At 49.5% G+C, this 18022-nt stretch overlaps 6 protein-coding genes across 6 annotated transcripts; 4 read left to right on the plus strand and 2 right to left on the minus strand.

Moving 5' to 3' along the window:
• The first annotated feature begins 111 nt into the window (after positions 1-111).
• On the plus strand, positions 112-2385 carry BDR25DRAFT_304646 (uncharacterized protein). Its single transcript, XM_033690255.1, has 5 exons — positions 112-600; positions 651-1133; positions 1183-1806; positions 1904-1936; positions 1996-2385. Exons 1-5 carry the CDS (start codon positions 160-162, stop codon positions 2011-2013), a joined length of 1599 nt encoding a protein of 532 aa, XP_033545976.1. The 5' UTR covers positions 112-159; the 3' UTR covers positions 2014-2385.
• A 1088-nt stretch (positions 2386-3473) lies between these two features.
• Positions 3474-4938, plus strand: BDR25DRAFT_289340 (uncharacterized protein; the record flags this gene model as incomplete). The annotated part of the gene is made up of 2 exons (XM_033688447.1): positions 3474-4215; positions 4267-4938. Exons 1-2 carry the CDS (start codon positions 3487-3489, stop codon positions 4936-4938), a joined length of 1401 nt encoding a protein of 466 aa, XP_033545977.1. The 5' UTR covers positions 3474-3486.
• Positions 4939-5090: 152 nt separating this feature from the next.
• Positions 5091-6853, plus strand: BDR25DRAFT_356921 (uncharacterized protein; the record flags this gene model as incomplete). Its single annotated transcript, XM_033695728.1, has 11 exons — positions 5091-5243; positions 5335-5346; positions 5441-5607; positions 5652-5705; positions 5747-5993; positions 6031-6115; positions 6161-6205; positions 6244-6269; positions 6301-6615; positions 6651-6743; positions 6773-6853. The coding sequence occupies 11 exons, from the start codon at positions 5091-5093 to the stop codon at positions 6851-6853; spliced, it is 1278 nt and encodes a 425-aa protein (XP_033545978.1).
• A 2346-nt stretch (positions 6854-9199) lies between these two features.
• On the plus strand, positions 9200-11023 carry BDR25DRAFT_372339 (pectin lyase-like protein; the record flags this gene model as incomplete). Its single annotated transcript, XM_033697221.1, has 4 exons — positions 9200-10063; positions 10175-10218; positions 10368-10527; positions 10577-11023. Exons 1-4 carry the CDS (start codon positions 9311-9313, stop codon positions 11021-11023), a joined length of 1404 nt encoding a protein of 467 aa, XP_033545979.1. The 5' UTR covers positions 9200-9310.
• A 118-nt stretch (positions 11024-11141) lies between these two features.
• On the minus strand, positions 11142-13394 carry BDR25DRAFT_343922 (calcium-dependent phosphotriesterase; the record flags this gene model as incomplete). Its single annotated transcript, XM_033693881.1, has 4 exons — positions 11142-11398; positions 11772-11850; positions 11935-13158; positions 13221-13394. 4 exons carry the CDS (start codon positions 13392-13394, stop codon positions 11142-11144), a joined length of 1734 nt encoding a protein of 577 aa, XP_033545980.1.
• Positions 13395-13822: 428 nt separating this feature from the next.
• On the minus strand, positions 13823-15571 carry BDR25DRAFT_51319 (Di-copper centre-containing protein). The gene is made up of 5 exons (XM_033698689.1): positions 15176-15571; positions 14962-15124; positions 14637-14914; positions 14188-14492; positions 13823-14130 (listed from the first exon to the last, which is right to left on the minus strand). The coding sequence occupies exons 1-5, from the start codon at positions 15367-15369 to the stop codon at positions 13898-13900; spliced, it is 1173 nt and encodes a 390-aa protein (XP_033545981.1). The 5' UTR covers positions 15370-15571; the 3' UTR covers positions 13823-13897.
• Between the last annotated feature and the right edge of the window lie 2451 nt (positions 15572-18022).

Consider the following 18022-nt stretch of genomic DNA (forward strand, 5'->3'; position numbering starts at 1 on the left):
CAAGGCAGCCGCTTATGTAATATATATACAATATCACGTGGTTTTAATACCGTTATTTGCCGAGGTACCAGAGGTCGTCCAGCGCGACTTTTTCGATGACAAGCTGCATCTCACTCTTCAACCCCCTTGAACCCCAACTCACTCCCGCTGCGGTGAAATATGGACTCGCGCAATCCTCCACAATGGCGTTCTGGCTCTAGCCGCCTTTCATCGCGCCCAAATCCTCCTTCAATAGTTCCTGCGAAACGGCCTGCGAACTCAACCCAACAAGACCAGCCTGCGAAACGATCAACGGCTGCGCAAGAGGAGGCTTGGGTTGCAGATGAGGATCGCTTCGTCCTACAGCAGGCAAAGAAGAAGGCGGCGATACGCGTCAAAGGAGGACGAGCAAAACCTATTGACTGGCTTGCTGTCACACTTCGTTTCATTGACTCCACAAAGACGGCCCTGGATGACGAAGTGGAGGATCACGAGTTGGAAATCGTTGATCCGGAAGGAGTATTTGAGAGCCTTGGCGACGAAGAGCTGGCCGATCTAGAGAAAGACATTGACAATTTCCTTACTTTGGAGACCAACCGGAGCAATCGCGATTATTGGAATGTAAGCTTTGTACAAGCCACTTGCATGGAGCTGGACGCTGATTTCACTAGGCTATGAAGATTATTTGCAAAGACCGCCGGAGGAGCGCTAGATCTGCGCAAGCCGAGGAACGGGCTGCCCACTCTGTCCGGACTGATATTGATAAGATGCTAGCCCCAAAATCGTACAAGGAGCTGGAGACCCTGGAGGCACAGGTTAAGAAGAAGTTGGGTGAGGATGAGGACATTGACTTCGAATACTGGGACTCGCTGTTACGCAATCTGCGGGTCTGGAAGGCCAAGGCAAAATTGCGCCTTGTATCTCAGGAAATCATCAGCGAGCGACTTCAGGCAGTACGGAAGCAACAGCAGGAGGCTGCCATATCAGCGCAGGAGAAGCTACAACAACTTCTCATAGGCGCTGAGGCTTCAACCGAGGAGCCAGCGAGCGTTGTCAAGTACAGCTCGGAACTAGACCCAGAGCCAATGTTGAAGCTGCGCCCGGAAGATAAGAATCTTGAGCAGCTAGACGATAAGAAGTTCTTAGAAACAATTGTAAGTAGCATGCTTACCGTCATCATTGGTCCACTGCTCATTTGCACAGGTGAACGAGCGACGGAAGATCTTGAAACTGGGTTACGTTCCAATGCGGAACAAAGCTCAGGCCTCTTCTGCCAACCAATTGGTTACAAAGCCCACACAGCTTAGCTCCATCGGTGTGTCGAGATTTGCTCCTGTCGATAACGAAGACTTTTCACAAGCAACCAAGGCTCTTTATGACAGAGAAGTAGCGAAAGGAGTCAATGAAGACGAGGAGATCTTCACTGGAGAAGAAGAGCTTGCGTCGACGGCGACGCCACAGTGGGCCGACAAGTACCGTCCCAGGAAACCACGATATTTCAATCGGGTCCAGATGGGCTACGAATGGAACAAATACAACCAGACCCACTACGATCACGACAACCCACCTCCCAAAGTTGTCCAAGGTTACAAGTTTAACATTTTCTATCCTGACCTGATCAATACTTCAAAAGCACCAACCTACCGGATCGAACGCGAGAATGGCAGAAAGCGTGGCCAATCCTTTGCGCCGGCTGGACAGGATGACACATGCCTCATCCGCTTCATTGCTGGACCGCCATATCAGGATATCGCTTTCAGAATCGTTGACAAGGAATGGGACTACAGTGCCAAACGAGAACGTGGGTTTAGGAGCAGTTTCGAAAAGGTAAGCCTCCAGCTTCCCCGCAATAGATCTATTACGGGAACCTTACCCTGCGGCGGTTGTGCAAAGCTTAGAAGCCACCTTAACTGACACAATGCAGGGTATCCTACAACTTCATTTTCAATTCAAGAAGGTAATTTTCCCCACAAACCACTATTCCCGCAGAATATAAAGCTAACACACGTACAACAGATATATTATCGAAAATGAGCCTTAACAACTCGTTATCTCGTATCCCACCGGGGCTATTTCCATTTTCGGCCCCTCATATCACCACAAGATATAGCGAAGAAAGCTCATGCAAGACTTGCACTTTATGGCGGTCAGACTGAGCCACTTTACCAGACCGAGCAGACATTGGATCTCCCAACTAGCGGTGGGCTGTCGGTATTCATCACCCCAGGAATGGCCGGCTGTATGTATCATTCGAGCTGGGGTTGGAACGTATCTAGCCAATCAAGTGCAAACCTGTTGCAGAATACCCAACTGGGTATGAAACGTACTCCCTGGCCGGAGAATAAGGCCGTAAGATTGTGTCACATTAACAAAGGTGCACAACCCAAATCGGCTGCCTACTGTCGCCCTTAGGAAGGGAGCTTGCATGCCTTTGGATCGGCAGCCTTGTTTTCCGATACCGCTGCTCTGCCATTGTTATCCAGATCCGGGGCGGGTTTGCACGTGAGGTGGGTGAACCCTAATGATGCTTTCCCGATAGCAAACGCGCGTGTAACAGGTAAACTTCGTAAGGGCCAGTCATTGTTCGTGACGGCCGGGCCATGGGTGCTCGCTTTCTCTTCCCCAGGTGACTCAAACAGGGCTTTGTCGGGTGGTGCTTCTAGAAGCCCTGCAAATGCCTGCATGGAATACGGGCGGAGGCAGCGAAAGATCTCTAGATTAACAAGTCTTGTGTGGCAAGTCGCTGGTCTTGACGTTGCATGCGTCCCTGCAGGCTTCCGTCTTCTAGCCTTACGAAGTCAAGCTAGGCGTGGATTCGTTGGCTACCGCTGTGGCACGGAAAAGTCATGTCCCTTTGCCATCAGCAGTGGTGCAATTCAACGTGCATGGCTGTGGCGGCAAGGTAGAAGAGTCGGCCGTCTATTGTACGTCGACCCGTGACGCACGGCCTGCATCGCCTTTCAAGTACGGCCTTGAATATCTCTAAGATTGTTTGTCGCGCGGAGCCGCTACAGATTAGACATCTGCATGTGCGCTGGCAGTGGGCACCCGTCTCCGGTGACAATGAAGCCTTCCTCGCCCAATCCAGTGTCTTTCAGAGCCTTAGAAACTCTCAAATGTCTTGTCTGCCGCTTCACTCCTTCTGGAAAGGCCACCAACCAGCCGACCTGCCTTACCCTCACAACTTGTTCTGTCTCACCAACATTGCTGGCATCGGTCATCGCCAGATCTCTCCCCAGCCAGACATCCAATACGTTAACAGCCCCGATTCATCAAATACAGCCAGCTATGCCACATCCGCAATCACCCCATCGGACTCCCTCTGGAGACCTATCTGGGGACCTCGGCACTCTTCTTCCGTCCAAGGTTCCCTTTTGTAGTGCACCCTCATTTCACTCGCAGGCGCCATTATCTCCCTCTCTTAGACTCCCTGGAATGACCCCCTCGATGGCGACTGACTTCTCAGACCATGCACCGTCCAAAGACCCACACCTCAACGCAGCGCTCATGGGTCTTGAAGACGCCGCCACCCTTCAATGGTCCACAAATTGCGAATCTATGCTCCCTTGCCTAGATCAAGATAATGGGGGCTTCCACATATCACCGCAGTTTACGTCGGAATCAGCCGCACTCTCCACATACTTCCCGAATGATCTGCCGTACAGTGGGAATTACAATCTCACCTACTCCACTCCCAATCCGGCCTCAAGCTGTCCACGCTCGTACGCCAGCGCACATGGCCTTCCTGGGTCCATGAGCAACGTGCCCAATTCCTATCCACCGTCAGCATACCTCATCGATCCACAGAAGCCACAGGACGTGGTGGACATGTCGACCCAAAGCCGCACTTCACAATTTCAGCAACTCCAGAGCCCTTATGAGAACCATGTCCTTCCGAATATCAAGGTCGAAGAATCTAGGGACTACGACAGCCGCTCGTACTTGCCTGAGACAGACGTGCAAGGACGCTATCCAACCCCTCATGACGACCCACCTCTGCCACTAAGCGATCTGGGCAGGAGCGAATGCAACGGAACTCCTGCTCCCGATGAATGTGCCGTGGACAAGGAACAACCTTATGCTCAGTTAATCTACCGTGCACTTTTAGAGGCACCAAACCATACAATGGTGCTGCGAGACATCTACGACTGGTTCAAGCGCAACACCGACAAGGCTGCAGATAAGGACATGAAGGGTTGGCAGAACAGCATTCGCCATAACCTTTCCATGAATGGGGTAAGTTGGGCGATCCGTGCTTACGGTTCCATCTTTCGCTGACCATGATAGGCGTTTGAGAAAGTAAACCATCCTTCTGAGGAAGTGAAGAAAGGCTTCATGTGGCGGCTGACTAGCGACTCCCTTACCACGGGCGTCAAGTCAACAACGCGTTACAGAAAAAATCAACAGAATAAACGAGGACAGCGTTCGCAACACCCGCAGCCGCAACGTCAAGCCTCAGGGGCCAAAGGAGGTCAGGCTGCCAGAAGAACAGCCAAGTTCAGGCGATCGCAGCGTTTAAACGACAGCTATAGAAGCAATCCGTATAGTATGTCCAGGTCCGTGCCAGCCTCGGCGTACAGCTCGGGTTACGATTCGAATAGCGACATCCCCATAGCATATACTGCTTCTCCGTGCTATAATTCAGAGGTCGATTTCGGTGAGCCCACTAAAAAAGACGATTTCGGTAGCCCCTTAGCTAGATCTAGCCTTAGTCTCTTGTCGTCGCGCTCATACTCTAGATCTCCACATGATGTGCTGATCCCTGATTCGGCCTTCGTCCTTCCATCGGACCCTTCAGAGACATTATTCTACCAGGAAAGCAGCACCCCCTCGCCTCCAGCAGACGACCCTCTGACTCCGCCGTCTCCGGGCGAGTGGGACGTGGACACTGGGCCCCCAACTAGCACTCCATTCATCTACGACGATATCCATCCAAACTACAGCGAGTTCTTAGGATGAGCGGTCTGCGACAGCTCCCCATCATTGCATATTTGGTTCCAATCGCACGGGGCTTCACCCTCTCACCATAATCCCCTTCTGTTTCGACACCCTTCTACGAAATAATCAATGAATCTTAAACTCTGTACTCCATAGTTATACGCAACATTTTCATGACCTCAGCGATTCAGCTAATGAAGCCGCCTCCATTACGAATATTTCAGTTTGATATTCAAGCGAATCTGTCATTTCTCTTGCTCTACTTCGCTGTGTTTTTTGTTCATAGACTTCCCCCCCATGTAACGACTGTCAATTATTCCGGAAATGTTCACACGAAATAGAGAAGTGCTTTACATTTGTATAAACCGATGCCACTGTGTGGTTCATGTACTTTAACCTCCTGAGCGGGTGCGATAGGCTACAGGAATCGTATGGCATAGATAAATATTTAGCATTTCGATTACTTTGAGTTTATTGATGGCTCGGCCTGGCCCCCTTCGCACCTCCAATGAATACCATTGAGTCTTCTGAGATCTTCTGCATGTTGAGGTTGCTAAAGTACGTTTCTAGGTCCAGGCCCTCCCCCGAACACACCTTTTTCAAGACGCTTCGCAAGCACCCCACACCGTCCACATACCTCTCCTTGCCAGGAATGCGACCTGATAGGATGCAGGTCGTCGCGCTCACCACGTCTGCCTCCTTTACTAAGACTGCATGAGTGCGTCTTCGTCAAGGGTTGCACAACAACTTGTTACTCACGCCATGCAAGCCCACTTCCAGGATCATCGGTGAGATAAACAGTTTTCCATTGGGTGGTAGCCAACCATAGTGGGTCAAGAGCAGAAATTTCACGACCCTCTCATCCACAGCGCACATTCGACCTCTCTCATTCATTCCAATCCATCGCAATGTTGAAAAAGAAAGAGCATCCGCTTTCACTATCGAAATTACAGGAGTGTAGGGTCCCCTTCGGGACAGGGAACACTTCAATATCCAATGCAGCTTCAGAACCGTTTAAGCAACGGACCGTACCGAAGCGCGATAACCCCCTTGGCGCTAAGGCGGTCTCTCTTTCAGTGGCCAAGAGGTTAATAATGCTACGTCGCATTTTAGTTATCGCAGGATTCCAATTGGGAGCCAGTTTCAGCTCTCCTCGAGAGCATGCACAAGCGATTGCTCCATTTTGCACAAAGACTATGTTCGCCACCATACTGACAATATTGCCACTGGTTTTCAATTGTAGCTCACTCTGGCGCTTGTCCATTATCATGTTCAAATGCAGGAACAGGTAGGTCCTAGCTCGCTGCGCAGTGCGACAAGAGTAAGCAGCCGTTGTTGAAGATCATAGCAGAGTTCTTGATATGATCACCTCGCCCAGGATAGAACGAAAGGAACTACGATATACTCCATGTCCCAGAACCTCCCAACCTGGCAGGTACTGAGACCGGTACTTTCTGGGTTGTCTCTAGCTTTGGCCCGGCTCAAAGAGGACGACGAATCTACTCCACGGACCGCTCACACAGTTCTGCATTTCCTTACGAGCCACGCTACAACACAATTCCGGAGGTTCCACTAAGAGGAACCCGCTATCATTCCGCCCGCGGACTTGCCTTTCAAGTGTTGCAGGAGCGCTCCAGTGTCAACCTCAGCCTTGCAGCTGCGTGTGGGGCAGCAGTTCACCCGTTTTGTGGTGTCTTAGTTTCCCTGTTGTTCCGCCATGGCGCATGTAACAGGAGACACTTGCATTAGAGAGTAATGGTAAGATCATTCCGCTTGGATATCGCGGTCTTTATCAACACCAAATCAATGACGTTTACCCCAATTTAGTATCTTTCGATCCTGACTCCTTTTCAAGTCCCTAACTTCATGGCATGCCGTGCAGGAGGACGTGAATGTCATCGAGTGCTTATTGAAATTGGTGGGTTCAACCATCTAGCCGATCGCTAAATGTCTATTTCAGTATTTCAAAAATTACACTAGTTCTTGCGTTAGTTTCATTCTCATACGTTTAATATACATCATCAATTCGTCCAACGATTGGGCCTTTTTGCTTTAGTGGGCGTTTGGAAGCTTGTTACCCCAGGAAATAGGTCAAGCCTCAATGAACTGGCCCTAAAATATGCCCTTTCCCCTCTGCACTCGGATCCCTAAACGTGATGTAAAATGGCGCAACATATTGCTTGGCATCTGCGTCTCGCCAAAGACAATCAACTTCCATGATTCTGTGACCAATGGCATCATCGATGCCTCAAGCACCGTCCCAACGCAGGTCATTCAGTCTCACATGCTCTCCCGGTTCCCCGCCAACGCTAACTGGACCCCGTAGAGGACTCCCCGCGTTGTCTGGAGACTTATTACAAGGACCAGTCTGAGGTACCTGCTTCTCCAAGTATGACAGCCACGAATTCTTCTCCATCAAGCTGTACTAGAATCGCGGTCCTGGAAAGGTGTAGAGCTCTTGCATACGATTCGGTAACTGAGTGATGTCGAATGGTCGGCAGCATACTCTGTAATCTCAATGATTACACCACAACTTCAAGCTCGCTACAAAGAGCCCTATTATTCTTTTTGACGCAGAAATTCTAACCGAGGTGTTGGAGCCCTTTTTGTGAAGTGTTAGAGAGTCGAAAAGACCAAATCCCATCCAGTCCCGCCAGCACTTTCGACAGTGCTGTTATTCTGAACACGAGTCCAAGAGTAATTATCTATCTTCGGGTTATATTTCCTCATTGATACTAGCATTATATTCATCCTTTTGGTACTGGGTACCTCAAAATCGCTACTCACAGTTGGTCTTCACCTTTGCAAATTGCAACCCACTCGCGCAAGAGGGACATATTGGCGAATAAAGTCGCATGGCAATGTTTACTGGCAGGCATGCCAATGGATTCGTGCGCTTTACAGATAGCAGTCGGCGGACTCTATTTCATTGTTCAGTGGACCAAATAGAATGGATACTGGGCTGCTGGACTAAGACATGTCGAGGCTTGCTAAAACACCCACGTCTGGAATTAAGCATGTTCCTCGCTAGAAATCCCACGAACTCAATTCAAGACAATCCCGTTCAATCCTGTTCTCGTGCAACACATGTAATGCAGATGGTGCTAGGTATATCCCTCCCAGCCCTAGTCGTACCATGCTAGGTCGCACCTTCCTCCTCAAAGGCTTGACTGTGGGACAGCTCGAGTCTTCATCCCTCATCCTTCCTGCAGGCTGCACCTTTCTCCAACCCTGATACACGGAAACGACCTCGGAGCCGACCGTTTCTCATTGCTTGGGCCGGCGGTAACGAGAGGGTCCCAGATGCTTGAGCGTGGGGACGCTGAAATACGTATCCAATTACAATTGAGCATTATTTGAAGGATAAGGAGCTGCAGAACAAGTTAGTTCGAATTCCGGCGGCACCCAAAGCCTAACGTCTGGTGGCCCAATTCTCCCCTCTCATATCTAACACAAGGCCAATGGTATTGACTTCATGAGGCTGCGTAACGAATCGGCGTTCACTTCCCTCCATATAATAGATTCTGCCCCCCAGCAACCCTTTCGCTAGACTGAATGCACCCTTGCATATGCAGTGGGAGTGGGCTTTCCACTGTGAGTTATCAGCTTTTCACCCTTCTCACTATTATTTCAGCTATTCGAGAGTCGTTGAGCCCCATTGCCTTCTTTTGCCTTCATTTTTGGCTCGCCTGCCCTTACGCCATTACCCACTGACGTTTCAATGAGAATTGGTGCTCGAAGCGTATGAATTGGCGCAAAGAGAGATGCCTGCACGTTTGAAGCACTGGTGGTTGAGAGGACAGATGGTTGGAAAGGACAAAAGACATGCGGTAAGAGCATGTCCGCGACCAAATTAAGATTATACTATTGATAATGAATGCCCGCAAGCCCGTTGCTGAAAGAGTGGCAACGATTACACACAAACGGGAGACTTCTGGAGAAAGTTCGTCAAATACCATACCACATAACTCGTTGACCTCCGCGATCAGATCGAATCCGACTCACCCGGTTCATTGCGTCATTCAACTCCTGACTATTCTCCAGCAGTCCGTGAGAAGGAAATCCGAGATGAAATCCTCCACCAATTGCGTCCATGACTGTGCTTCCAGTCATTCCGAAGTCCCGAACTGCGGAGAGAAGCAAACGGGAGCCACGCTGCTTCCGGCCTAGTGTGTGGCTAGGGCTCGCGTGGCGGTGCTGACCATTAAGCTTCAATTGACGGCTACGGATAAATATGATGGTGTGCTCCGCACTCAACGTTAAGTCCAATCCCTTAATATGGAGGTATTAATTTTGCAGGGCTGCTGCGATGAGGCTCGACAGCTTAAGTTCTTGCTCAGCCCTGGATTTGAAAGACAGTGGCCCGTAAGTGACGAAGAAAAGAAAAGGAAGGATGCGCGTTTCGTTGTTGCTCGCGGTAGCTCTGCTTGAAGCTTCGGCGGTCTTTGCAACTCCATCCGTTCGTGGTACTGACTTCTTGAGCTCTCGGGGTCTGGTGTCGAAGAGACCGAACCATCCAATTGGTCCTCATCGTCCCGGCAAAGCTTTCCCTTCATCTCCACCCCGAACGAAGACGTGCGTTGTCAAGAGCCACAGAGATGGCACGGACGATTCGCAAAACATTCTAAACGCAATCAAAGATTGCAACAACGGAGGCCATGTCGTATTCTCCCATGGGGAGAAGTACATAATTGGAACGGCGTTAGACCTAACATTCCTTAAGAACATTGATCTCGGTACCTCTCTTCATTTCGTCCATATCCCTCCAATATATGAACTAAATATTCCCGCAGACATCCAGGGCACCATTCAATTCACCAACGATACCGCATACTGGCAAGCTCACGCCTTCAGACAAGTCTTCCAAAATGCAACCACCTTCTTCCAGCTCGGCGGTTCCGACGTCAATGTCTACGGTGGCGGCACTCTCGATGGAAATGGCCAAGCATGGTACGACCTCTATGCCCGGGATATCTATATCTTGCGTCCGATCCTATTTGGAACAATTGGACTTCATGGAGGGAGGATTGAGGATTTGAATATGAGGTATTCACCTCAGTGGTATAATTTTATTGCGAATAGTTCGGATGTGGTGTTTTCGAATATCTCAATTTCGGGATACAGTAAGAGTAAGAACACTGCGAAGGTGGGTCCTTGCAAATGTTGCTTTCCTCTTCGTCGATTTGGTTTTTTGGTTATCTTTGGCTCCTACAATTTGGCATGACTGATAATGTTTCTAAAGCTAATGGGAGGGCAGAATACTGACGGTATCGACACTTACCGAAGCGATAACATTGTCATGTATGTACACCCTCGCACTAAACACCACTCTACACTGCATCTCTTTCCCGGAGTCCAGACTCTTAGAGTCTCAGAAAGGGAGCTCGATTGGGCACACCTAGCCCTACTGAATCTTCAGGTTGAACATCATGCTGATTGAATATAATTAGACAGGACTGGCATGTCGATAACGGCGATGATTGTGTCTCGTTCAAACCGAATAGTACTAACATCGTCGTACAAAACATGATATGCAATGGCAGTCATGGAATCAGTGTTGGCTCGCTTGGACAATACTTAGGGGAGGTGGATATTGTGAAGAATATTTATGTGAGTTTACTCATCTACCCTACCCCTTCGCATACTAACCCTGCCTGAGGTCTACAACGTCTCCATGTCCAATGCCTCCGATGGTGCCCGCATAAAGGTTTGGCCGGGTATCTCTTCCGCCCTCTCTGGCGATCTTCAAGGCGGCGGAGGTCTCGGCTCCGTCTTTAACATCACCTATGATACCATGAAGATTTCTAATGTCGACTATGCCATCGAAATAACGCAATGTTACGGCCAAAAGAACCTCACTCTGTGCAACCAGTTTCCGTCAAATCTAACAATATCAAACGTCACAGTGAGGAACTTCAAAGGTACTACGAGTAAGAAGTATGATCCTCTAGTCGGGTATCTTGTCTGTAGTAGCCCGATGGTTTGCAGTAACATCAATATTGAAAACATCAATGTGAAAAGCCCCAGTGGGACGAGTCTGTATACGTGTGGGAGTATTCCCGGGATCGAGAGGCAGGTTAATTGTACAACGAAAAGCGACGGATAAAATTAAGTATTTTCATTAACAGCGCTACTCAGTTACCCTACATTATATTCTAAATATCTCCCTAATTCTCGCTACATCTTTGTGAAATCGTCCGGCCTCTAGCTCTGCTTATCCAGCCTTACAGAATCTCCTCGCATACCACATACTCCAAAATTGCCCTCCCTAGCTTCTCAACCTCCTCCTCCTCCTCCTCCTCCTCCTCCTCCTCCTCCTCCTCCTCCTTCCTCTTCTCCTTCTCCTTCTTCTCATCTTTAATGAGCTTCTCGAGCTCTGCAGCATACCGTCCGCGTTGCTGGACAAAGTTTGATGCAAACTTTCGCTTCTTCTTCCTTATCAGTGAAGATTTTCTCGCGGTCCTCTGATCATGCCTGCTACCTAGCGAGGCGATGATTTATGAAATAGTGCCAGTGCCTAGTCTTATTGTTAGTCCATTAGATACTAGATAGCGGGGGTTAGGATGTATGTCTTCGGTTGATGGGGAACCTGGGGTGGTGGTGAAGAGAAATGAAGCCAAGTGACAATGGGTCTTGTGGGCGTAGGAAAGTGAATAGCGTGAATTGATACATGGGGACTGTTGTGTTGGTGGGTTAACTTAGTATTGTCACCTAATATGTTGCCGTTAGGTAATAGAGTTACCACCTGCGAAAGCGGTTTGGGCGTGGTGATGATTTAAAAGAGAAGGTGTTAAGAAGTTAACTTGTCTATGTGTTTGTCCTCGAAACTAGCGGCTTCTGCAAAGCCTTGGTACCTTGAGTATCTAACATGAATAGCAATGGAAGTACCACTGTCGGAGCACCTAGCAAGCATCTCATACACTCTGAACTACCCTGTAACTCCAGCATGTAATTAATAGAACTACTAACCCATATTTCCACCCATCTCTACCCACAGACCCCAAAATCCCGACATACCTCCCTCCCAACTGCCTTAATATTCTCCACAATCCACAATTGCGCATTGCTAAACACTAACACCGCGCCTGGCAAGAATGCAAAGTTATTACTCGTAACCCCAACCCAAATCTTGCCTAAAAAGACACCGTCAGGACTCCAGACATGCACGCCGTCGCCACAGCCCGCCCAAACATTCCCATCCATATCAGTGTGAATACCGTCCGGGAAGCCGTTATCCGCATACGCAAAGGTTCGACGGTTCGCGAGACGCTTTTCGTCCACAACATCGAAGGCATAAATCGTCGCTGGACGTGTTTGGTTGGGACTGAAGTGCTGTGCACCGGTGTCAGTGACATATAGGGTTTTTAAGTCCGGGGAGAACTCGAGTCCATTGCATTGGTCGAAGCCGTCGGCCACGACAGCGATTCCTCCCGTGGTGGGATCGAATCTATACACCTGTTTTGGGATTGTGGGGATTGGCCGGAAGTTCTGGAAGAAGCCGTAATCAGCATCGGTGAACCATAGGTCTCCGGTTATGGGATGTTGGCGAACGTCGTTGACACTGCTGAAGTTACGACCGAGGAAGTTGTTCACGACAACTTGGCTGTCACCAGTGACAGGATCGACGGATACAAGGCTGGAGAAGTGGTCGAAGTCGCCTTCATCACAGAAGAGGAGACGTGGTGGTGTATTTCCGTTCGAGGTGTCGGAGCCTGGGGGGTACCAGTTCGTGCCGCCGTTGGCTTCGTAAAGGTTTGTATAGTGGGTCGTTTTTATACTGTAGTTGTTTCCGAGGTCGAGAATTGTGACGTTAATGGGATTATCTAGGCTCACATAGTTGCTGGTGATGTACATTGAGTTTGTTTCTTTGTTGTAGGTCCCCATTTCGTGGAAGGCTTGATAATCTAGATTGTACAGTTGCCGCGCTGATGCACTTTCTCCGAGAACATTGGTCATGAATGCTGAGTTGTATGCTAGGAGAGATATCGTAGTGGGATTTGAGACATTCGTCGTAATCAGCGTGGAAAGATACCTTGGATTCGTCGCCAGGGCGAGAAGATCCACGGCGATAATATTCACCATTTTGACGGTAATTTCCGTGACAAGTTTCCAAAGCACAATAAGTTCAGGCGGCGGCTTGAATGATATATGCACACCGGTGGCAATTGTGCTATCTGAGAACTCTTCCATGGCTACGCTAGTTTTTTGTTCTGTTTCGTCCCTGGATCGGCGGGTTGGTTCCTGGTTCAAGTCATTGACCCCTCAATTCTAACGGAGTGTTTGCGGGGAAGAAACAGTCCTACATATCGCTTCGGCAAATCTTCACGATGTAGGGCCTTCCAATCGGCTGTCCTGTCGTGGTAAGTTACGGTGAGAAAGCCGCTGATGCTAATGTAGGAAGTTGGAAGTGGAGGCGCGGGGTACAAAGGGCCGAACAGAACACTGCGATCTGCATCATGAACTGCTAGATTAGGCATAGTACAGCGGCATTGAACAATTCATTCCATATATATAAAACGTCAATGGCTAATGACTGGGCGTTAACATGAACTATACTTTTTAGAGCTTCATAATGTGAGATACATCTCTAAAGAGGGAAAGGCAAAAACCGAATTGTTACAGTTCTATCAAAAAAAGATAGCAAGATTAAATACCAATATAATTTAATCGATAAATCACACTCACGTCAATCTACTTATCGGGATCTCTTGAATATGGAATGTCCGTGTCTGTATGTACCACCTAATGAAAACAGAGGGTGGGTATCACCAAAAGAATCGTACTCCCGAAAACTCAACCCAACTCCACTCCCTTATGCCCAGCTGAGCTGAGCTGATGCACACATTAAAAGATAATATATATATGTGAACTGTACCAATAATACAGATCAGCAAGGCGTGCAACCAGGATTAAAAATCACCTCCCCCGAGGCTCCACACTCCTCAACAGCCCTTCTACCCTCAACCCCCTAATCACACTACTACGCATAGATATAACAAAATGGTCCATCAAGCGTATTAACTGTATCTCCAATCGTCGTCGTAGGAGCATTTATCCCGAGATCGAACGTATCGGCGAGCGTCGCGTTGCGAGATGGTGGAGAGTTGTTGATTGTGATGGTGGCTTCGAAGCCGGAATTTTGTCGATTCTTAATGTCTAGGTTTTGCCAGATCCAGTAGACTCGGTCGATCATTGCATGGTGGAGGAAGAAGGCTAATGGGGTTTAGTTGGGCGGATTGGAATAGGATGTAAGGGATGGGATGAACGTACCAGGATCACCAGGCGAAGTAAACAAATCACCGCCTGGGTCTCCGCCGATGATGAAATGCCCAGCTGTATGCACGCCCAGATAGCCAGCGGGGAAATTGCCCTGTAAGTTGGTGATAAACCAGTACGGATCGTCGTTGTTCTTAATCAGATCCGAGACATCGGAGTCCTTCGTCCAGCCTTGCGATGCGGCTTTTGAGATGTCGCGGCGCAGACACCGGGGGTTGTAACCCAGGCCGAAACCTGGCCCAGGGTTTGAAGGGACATCTGAGAGCGCGGGAGCTACGGGGCCGAGGTTCACTGACCAGCTATAGAGCAGGTTAGTATAGGGTTATATTGGGTATATCCGGGTGTGGCTGAAACTTTTCATGTGTGCAGAGTGGTTGTGCGAGGGTGGAACTAGATCGCATAGTTCGTGGACTTAGGTATCGAAACTTAAAAACTATACTTACTCTTTAAATGGACCGGTCTTGACGCAGCCACCACCATGGCCAGGCGGGAGGCTAATCTGGCAGAGATCATTGGACGGAATGCAAGTAGCGTTATGTGCCTTGAATTCTCCGTTTCCGGACATGCTAGTAGCACTGCCGTCGAAGATTGGGGAGTTCGCAGGGTCGTCGGCCCATTTCGGCCAGCTGAAGTAAGGCTGGTAGCCCGTGTAGCCGCATTCGTTCCGGAGAGCTTGTTCGTAGGCCCAGGTGAAGTATCGGTGCCATACTAGGAAGTTTCCCTACTGAGAGTGAGTAACTGAGTACCTTATGGACGAGATGGTCTTACGGTTCCGTGAATCGATAATGTTTGGTTCATATGCGCTGCGACGAAATCATCGTAGCGATTCTTCACGCCCGGCGCAAGAGCCGCGGGAGTCTTCGGCGCCTTTTTTGAAATACACTGGACAGCCGCAATGTAATTCTTCTTCTCTTGTGAAGAGAGACTTCCCCTAAGAGGTGTCAGATACGACATCCGGATAAACTTGGACGGGTATACTCACCATTCCTTGCGGACAGCCACATTCGCAAGCGTACATTTCTTAGGGTTCGGATAACCGTGTAATGCTACATACAAACCTAAGTTGAAAACACCCTGAGCAGCAAGAGCATCAACTTCAAGCCAATTCCTTTCCTGAAGTGGTGCCGCGCCAGCACTACTGATCAGCGTGGCCGCAGCAAGACTTGAGATCCTCATGTTGGGAGGTGGTTTGAAGAACAACTGTTCGCCGTCTCGTCCACTATATTAAAAGACTAAAAGTAACAGGGCAAGGCTGCACGGGCGGTGCAATTAAAGTGAAACACAAATCCTGAAACGGGCGCTGTAACAACAACAACTGCGTCCTAGCAATATTATTGATTGAAGGACTCTCCGTAAACGAGAAGGAGCTTGTCTTGGGCTGCGGAAGAATACATGGTTGCGGGGCATTTCATTTATACATTGATGGAGATTGGTGCTTGCGTCGTCGTTACGGCACGGAAATGGGTCCTTCCACGTGCGGAACTCATGGCGAAAGATGGGATAGAACGCCGTGCAGACGCCATGTAGATCCAATAGCCTGGGTCTGGCTTGTATTCATGGACAGGTGAGGCATTTGAGGCCTAGAATTGGTTGAAATGAATGTCTGACTCTGTTGTGTGGTCGCCACCATTCCGCTCCCTTGGTGAAATCTTCATTTTGCGAAGAAAGAGGCGTTCAAAGTCCTCGAAAAGGGGAGCAAGACCTCGTGGAGAAAATGCCGGCGCAGGGTTCTTTATTGAAAGAGATGGGATGCTAGCCTCGGAGGTGAGATGGAGCTGTGAGGCATGACCCGGGGGTGTTCGCTTCGGTCCGTGATCAACGGTGAATACTTCCTAAAAGGTGGCTGGTGCAGGAAGCTTGTGTCCAAAAAGGCCAATTAGATCAAAAACTCCTGTTCTGGAAGGGGTCCAAATCTAATTTGTGGAGCAGAGGGTGCACGGCTTCCAGTCCCTCCCGTTCACCCAAGTACCGACCACTCCAAAGCGAAAGGCTGATTGTGCCTCGAGAGCCACACCAATTGCTCTCGGATGAGGCTCGTCTCATCCCACCTCCACCCCCCCGAGCGTTAGCCGGGAGCCCGCGAAGAACCTCGTTGAAGCTACGACCTGCTGCCACGAGTCGATGGCGGTTGAACACACGAAAAGGGAATCAACATCGAGTCAAGCACATCGTGAAGAAAGGGAGTGGACTACGATCGACAGAATGGGTTAGTGCGCATAACTAACAGTGGCAAAAATAGATCAAGTTAGGATGGTGGGGGCAACGAAATGATTGAAGGGAGTGGGATCGAACGACCAGAGCTCGCCTTATCGTCGTCAAACACACCAAAAGAGAAGATAGCAAAACATTAGGTTTGGAGATCTGCTGTCTGGCTTCTAGGTGTAATGGACGCTTACGTTGCGTCATAACACCTGTCTCCGCTATGTTTTGAATGTCTTGTCGAGACAAAGAATGGAGAAACTTCCAGCTCACGATCTCGGGTCGCTGGGCCATCTTCTTCCGCGATCCTAGATCCAGGGAACACGGGCTTGATTTGGTTCCTGAGCATCGTATTCCAGAATGTCGGGTCAGGCTTCACCCTTGAACATCGATAGTAAGTGGGACTGCAAGCACGGAGACTTAGCCAAGTCAACACAAGCCGCTATCACTGAGTGTTAGAAGAGGTGGCCTCGAAGCCGAGCCGTTGCGCCCTTAAATTTGGCTTAACGGCGCCGTAGCCGCCGGAGCGAGACAGTTGTCAAAAAACCTGGCTAGATACGTAATGCTCGGAAAATTGAAGTTAAACTTTTGCAGCATGGAGCTGCGAAGGTGACTGGAGAGGAAGGGGAGCACTCCTTGATGAATGCTGGGAGGGCTGAGCTTATTCAGCCGAGCAAATTGGATCGTAAGCGGGGTCGGCTACATTCACTGCCAAGAACTGCCACATGCTCGCTTCCAGCAAATTCAGCACCTTCCACTCTGCACGCACATGGGCATTGTCCCTCGTTTGTCCCTCGTTTGTCCCTCCCAAGCACACCTCGTATCGGTTCTCCCCGTTGTTCGCTGAACAGAATTTGTACAGTCAACAGTGACCGTTGGATGCCCAATATTTCGGCCATCCTCTGCTATCCCCCCTCCCCGTCTTCCCTTGTGCATCTCCTCAACCTCCCGCGTGCAGGGGGACTCTGCCTAATCTCGGCCTCCTCCAATCTATTCCAGTCCACTTGTGCACAATGGTGCAGAGGAGGCTACTTCTCGATGGGCCTCCCAGTTATCGGCTCTTTTGTGTGTCACATCGTAGTTTCACTATCTGCCACGAGAACACAAAACGCATCCCAGTGCCTGAGGAGGTCATACAGCACCAGTGGCCGCGTTTCCCAAGTTCAAATCTAGTGTTGGAGATCGTCGCCCTGAACTTCATCCCGGTGGCCGTCTAAATTGCGCCATGGTCGAATCATGCCACACTAATCCTATCCTGACTCGGTTCGGGAGATCCGTTCTCAGGCCGGGAAGTTGGACTGAATTCAGGCTGGTGGTACAGACTCCAAACACGGGCTCGCCATGCAACGGCCATTAGACGAAAAGTTAATTTCCATGCCATACTATTCTGCTTGCTTCCTAGTGCTCGTTCGCTTCAACAACTCAAGGCGACTCGGGTGGCTCTCACACGAGAGAACCCAGGGTTCTCTGTGTCTTCTCGAGCTGGTGGAGCTCTTGTTCGGCCGAAAATGGAAGAACATAGGAAGTGGCTTGCGTTAGGTCCAAGGTTTCACCTATCATGACAGACTATGTTGATAAAATGCTAGGGAACCAGAGTATCCACACTGCAAGTCGCTTGGCCCTTCGTCCC

This window comes from Lindgomyces ingoldianus, assembly GCF_010093535.1.
Source record: "Lindgomyces ingoldianus strain ATCC 200398 unplaced genomic scaffold BDR25scaffold_22, whole genome shotgun sequence".
In the NCBI taxonomy this organism is placed as follows: Eukaryota; Fungi; Ascomycota; class Dothideomycetes; order Pleosporales; family Lindgomycetaceae; genus Lindgomyces; species Lindgomyces ingoldianus.

Excerpts from the sequence above, each read along its gene's own strand:
- BDR25DRAFT_51319 (XM_033698689.1), bottom strand. The coding sequence starts at position 15,369 with ATGAGGATCTCAAGTCTTGCTGCGGCCACGCTGATCAGTAGTGCTGGC. Across the intron at positions 15,125-15,175 it reads GTGGCTGTCCGCAAGGAATG|GGGAAGTCTCTCTTCACAAG; the intron begins GTGAGTATACCC and ends GACACCTCTTAG. Across the intron at positions 14,915-14,961 it reads CATTATCGATTCACGGAACC|GGAAACTTCCTAGTATGGCA; the intron begins GTAAGACCATCT and ends CACTCTCAGTAG.
- BDR25DRAFT_304646 (XM_033690255.1), top strand. The coding sequence starts at position 160 with ATGGACTCGCGCAATCCTCCACAATGGCGTTCTGGCTCTAGCCGCCTT. Across the intron at positions 601-650 it reads GCAATCGCGATTATTGGAAT|GCTATGAAGATTATTTGCAA; the intron begins GTAAGCTTTGTA and ends TGATTTCACTAG. Across the intron at positions 1,134-1,182 it reads AGAAGTTCTTAGAAACAATT|GTGAACGAGCGACGGAAGAT; the intron begins GTAAGTAGCATG and ends TCATTTGCACAG.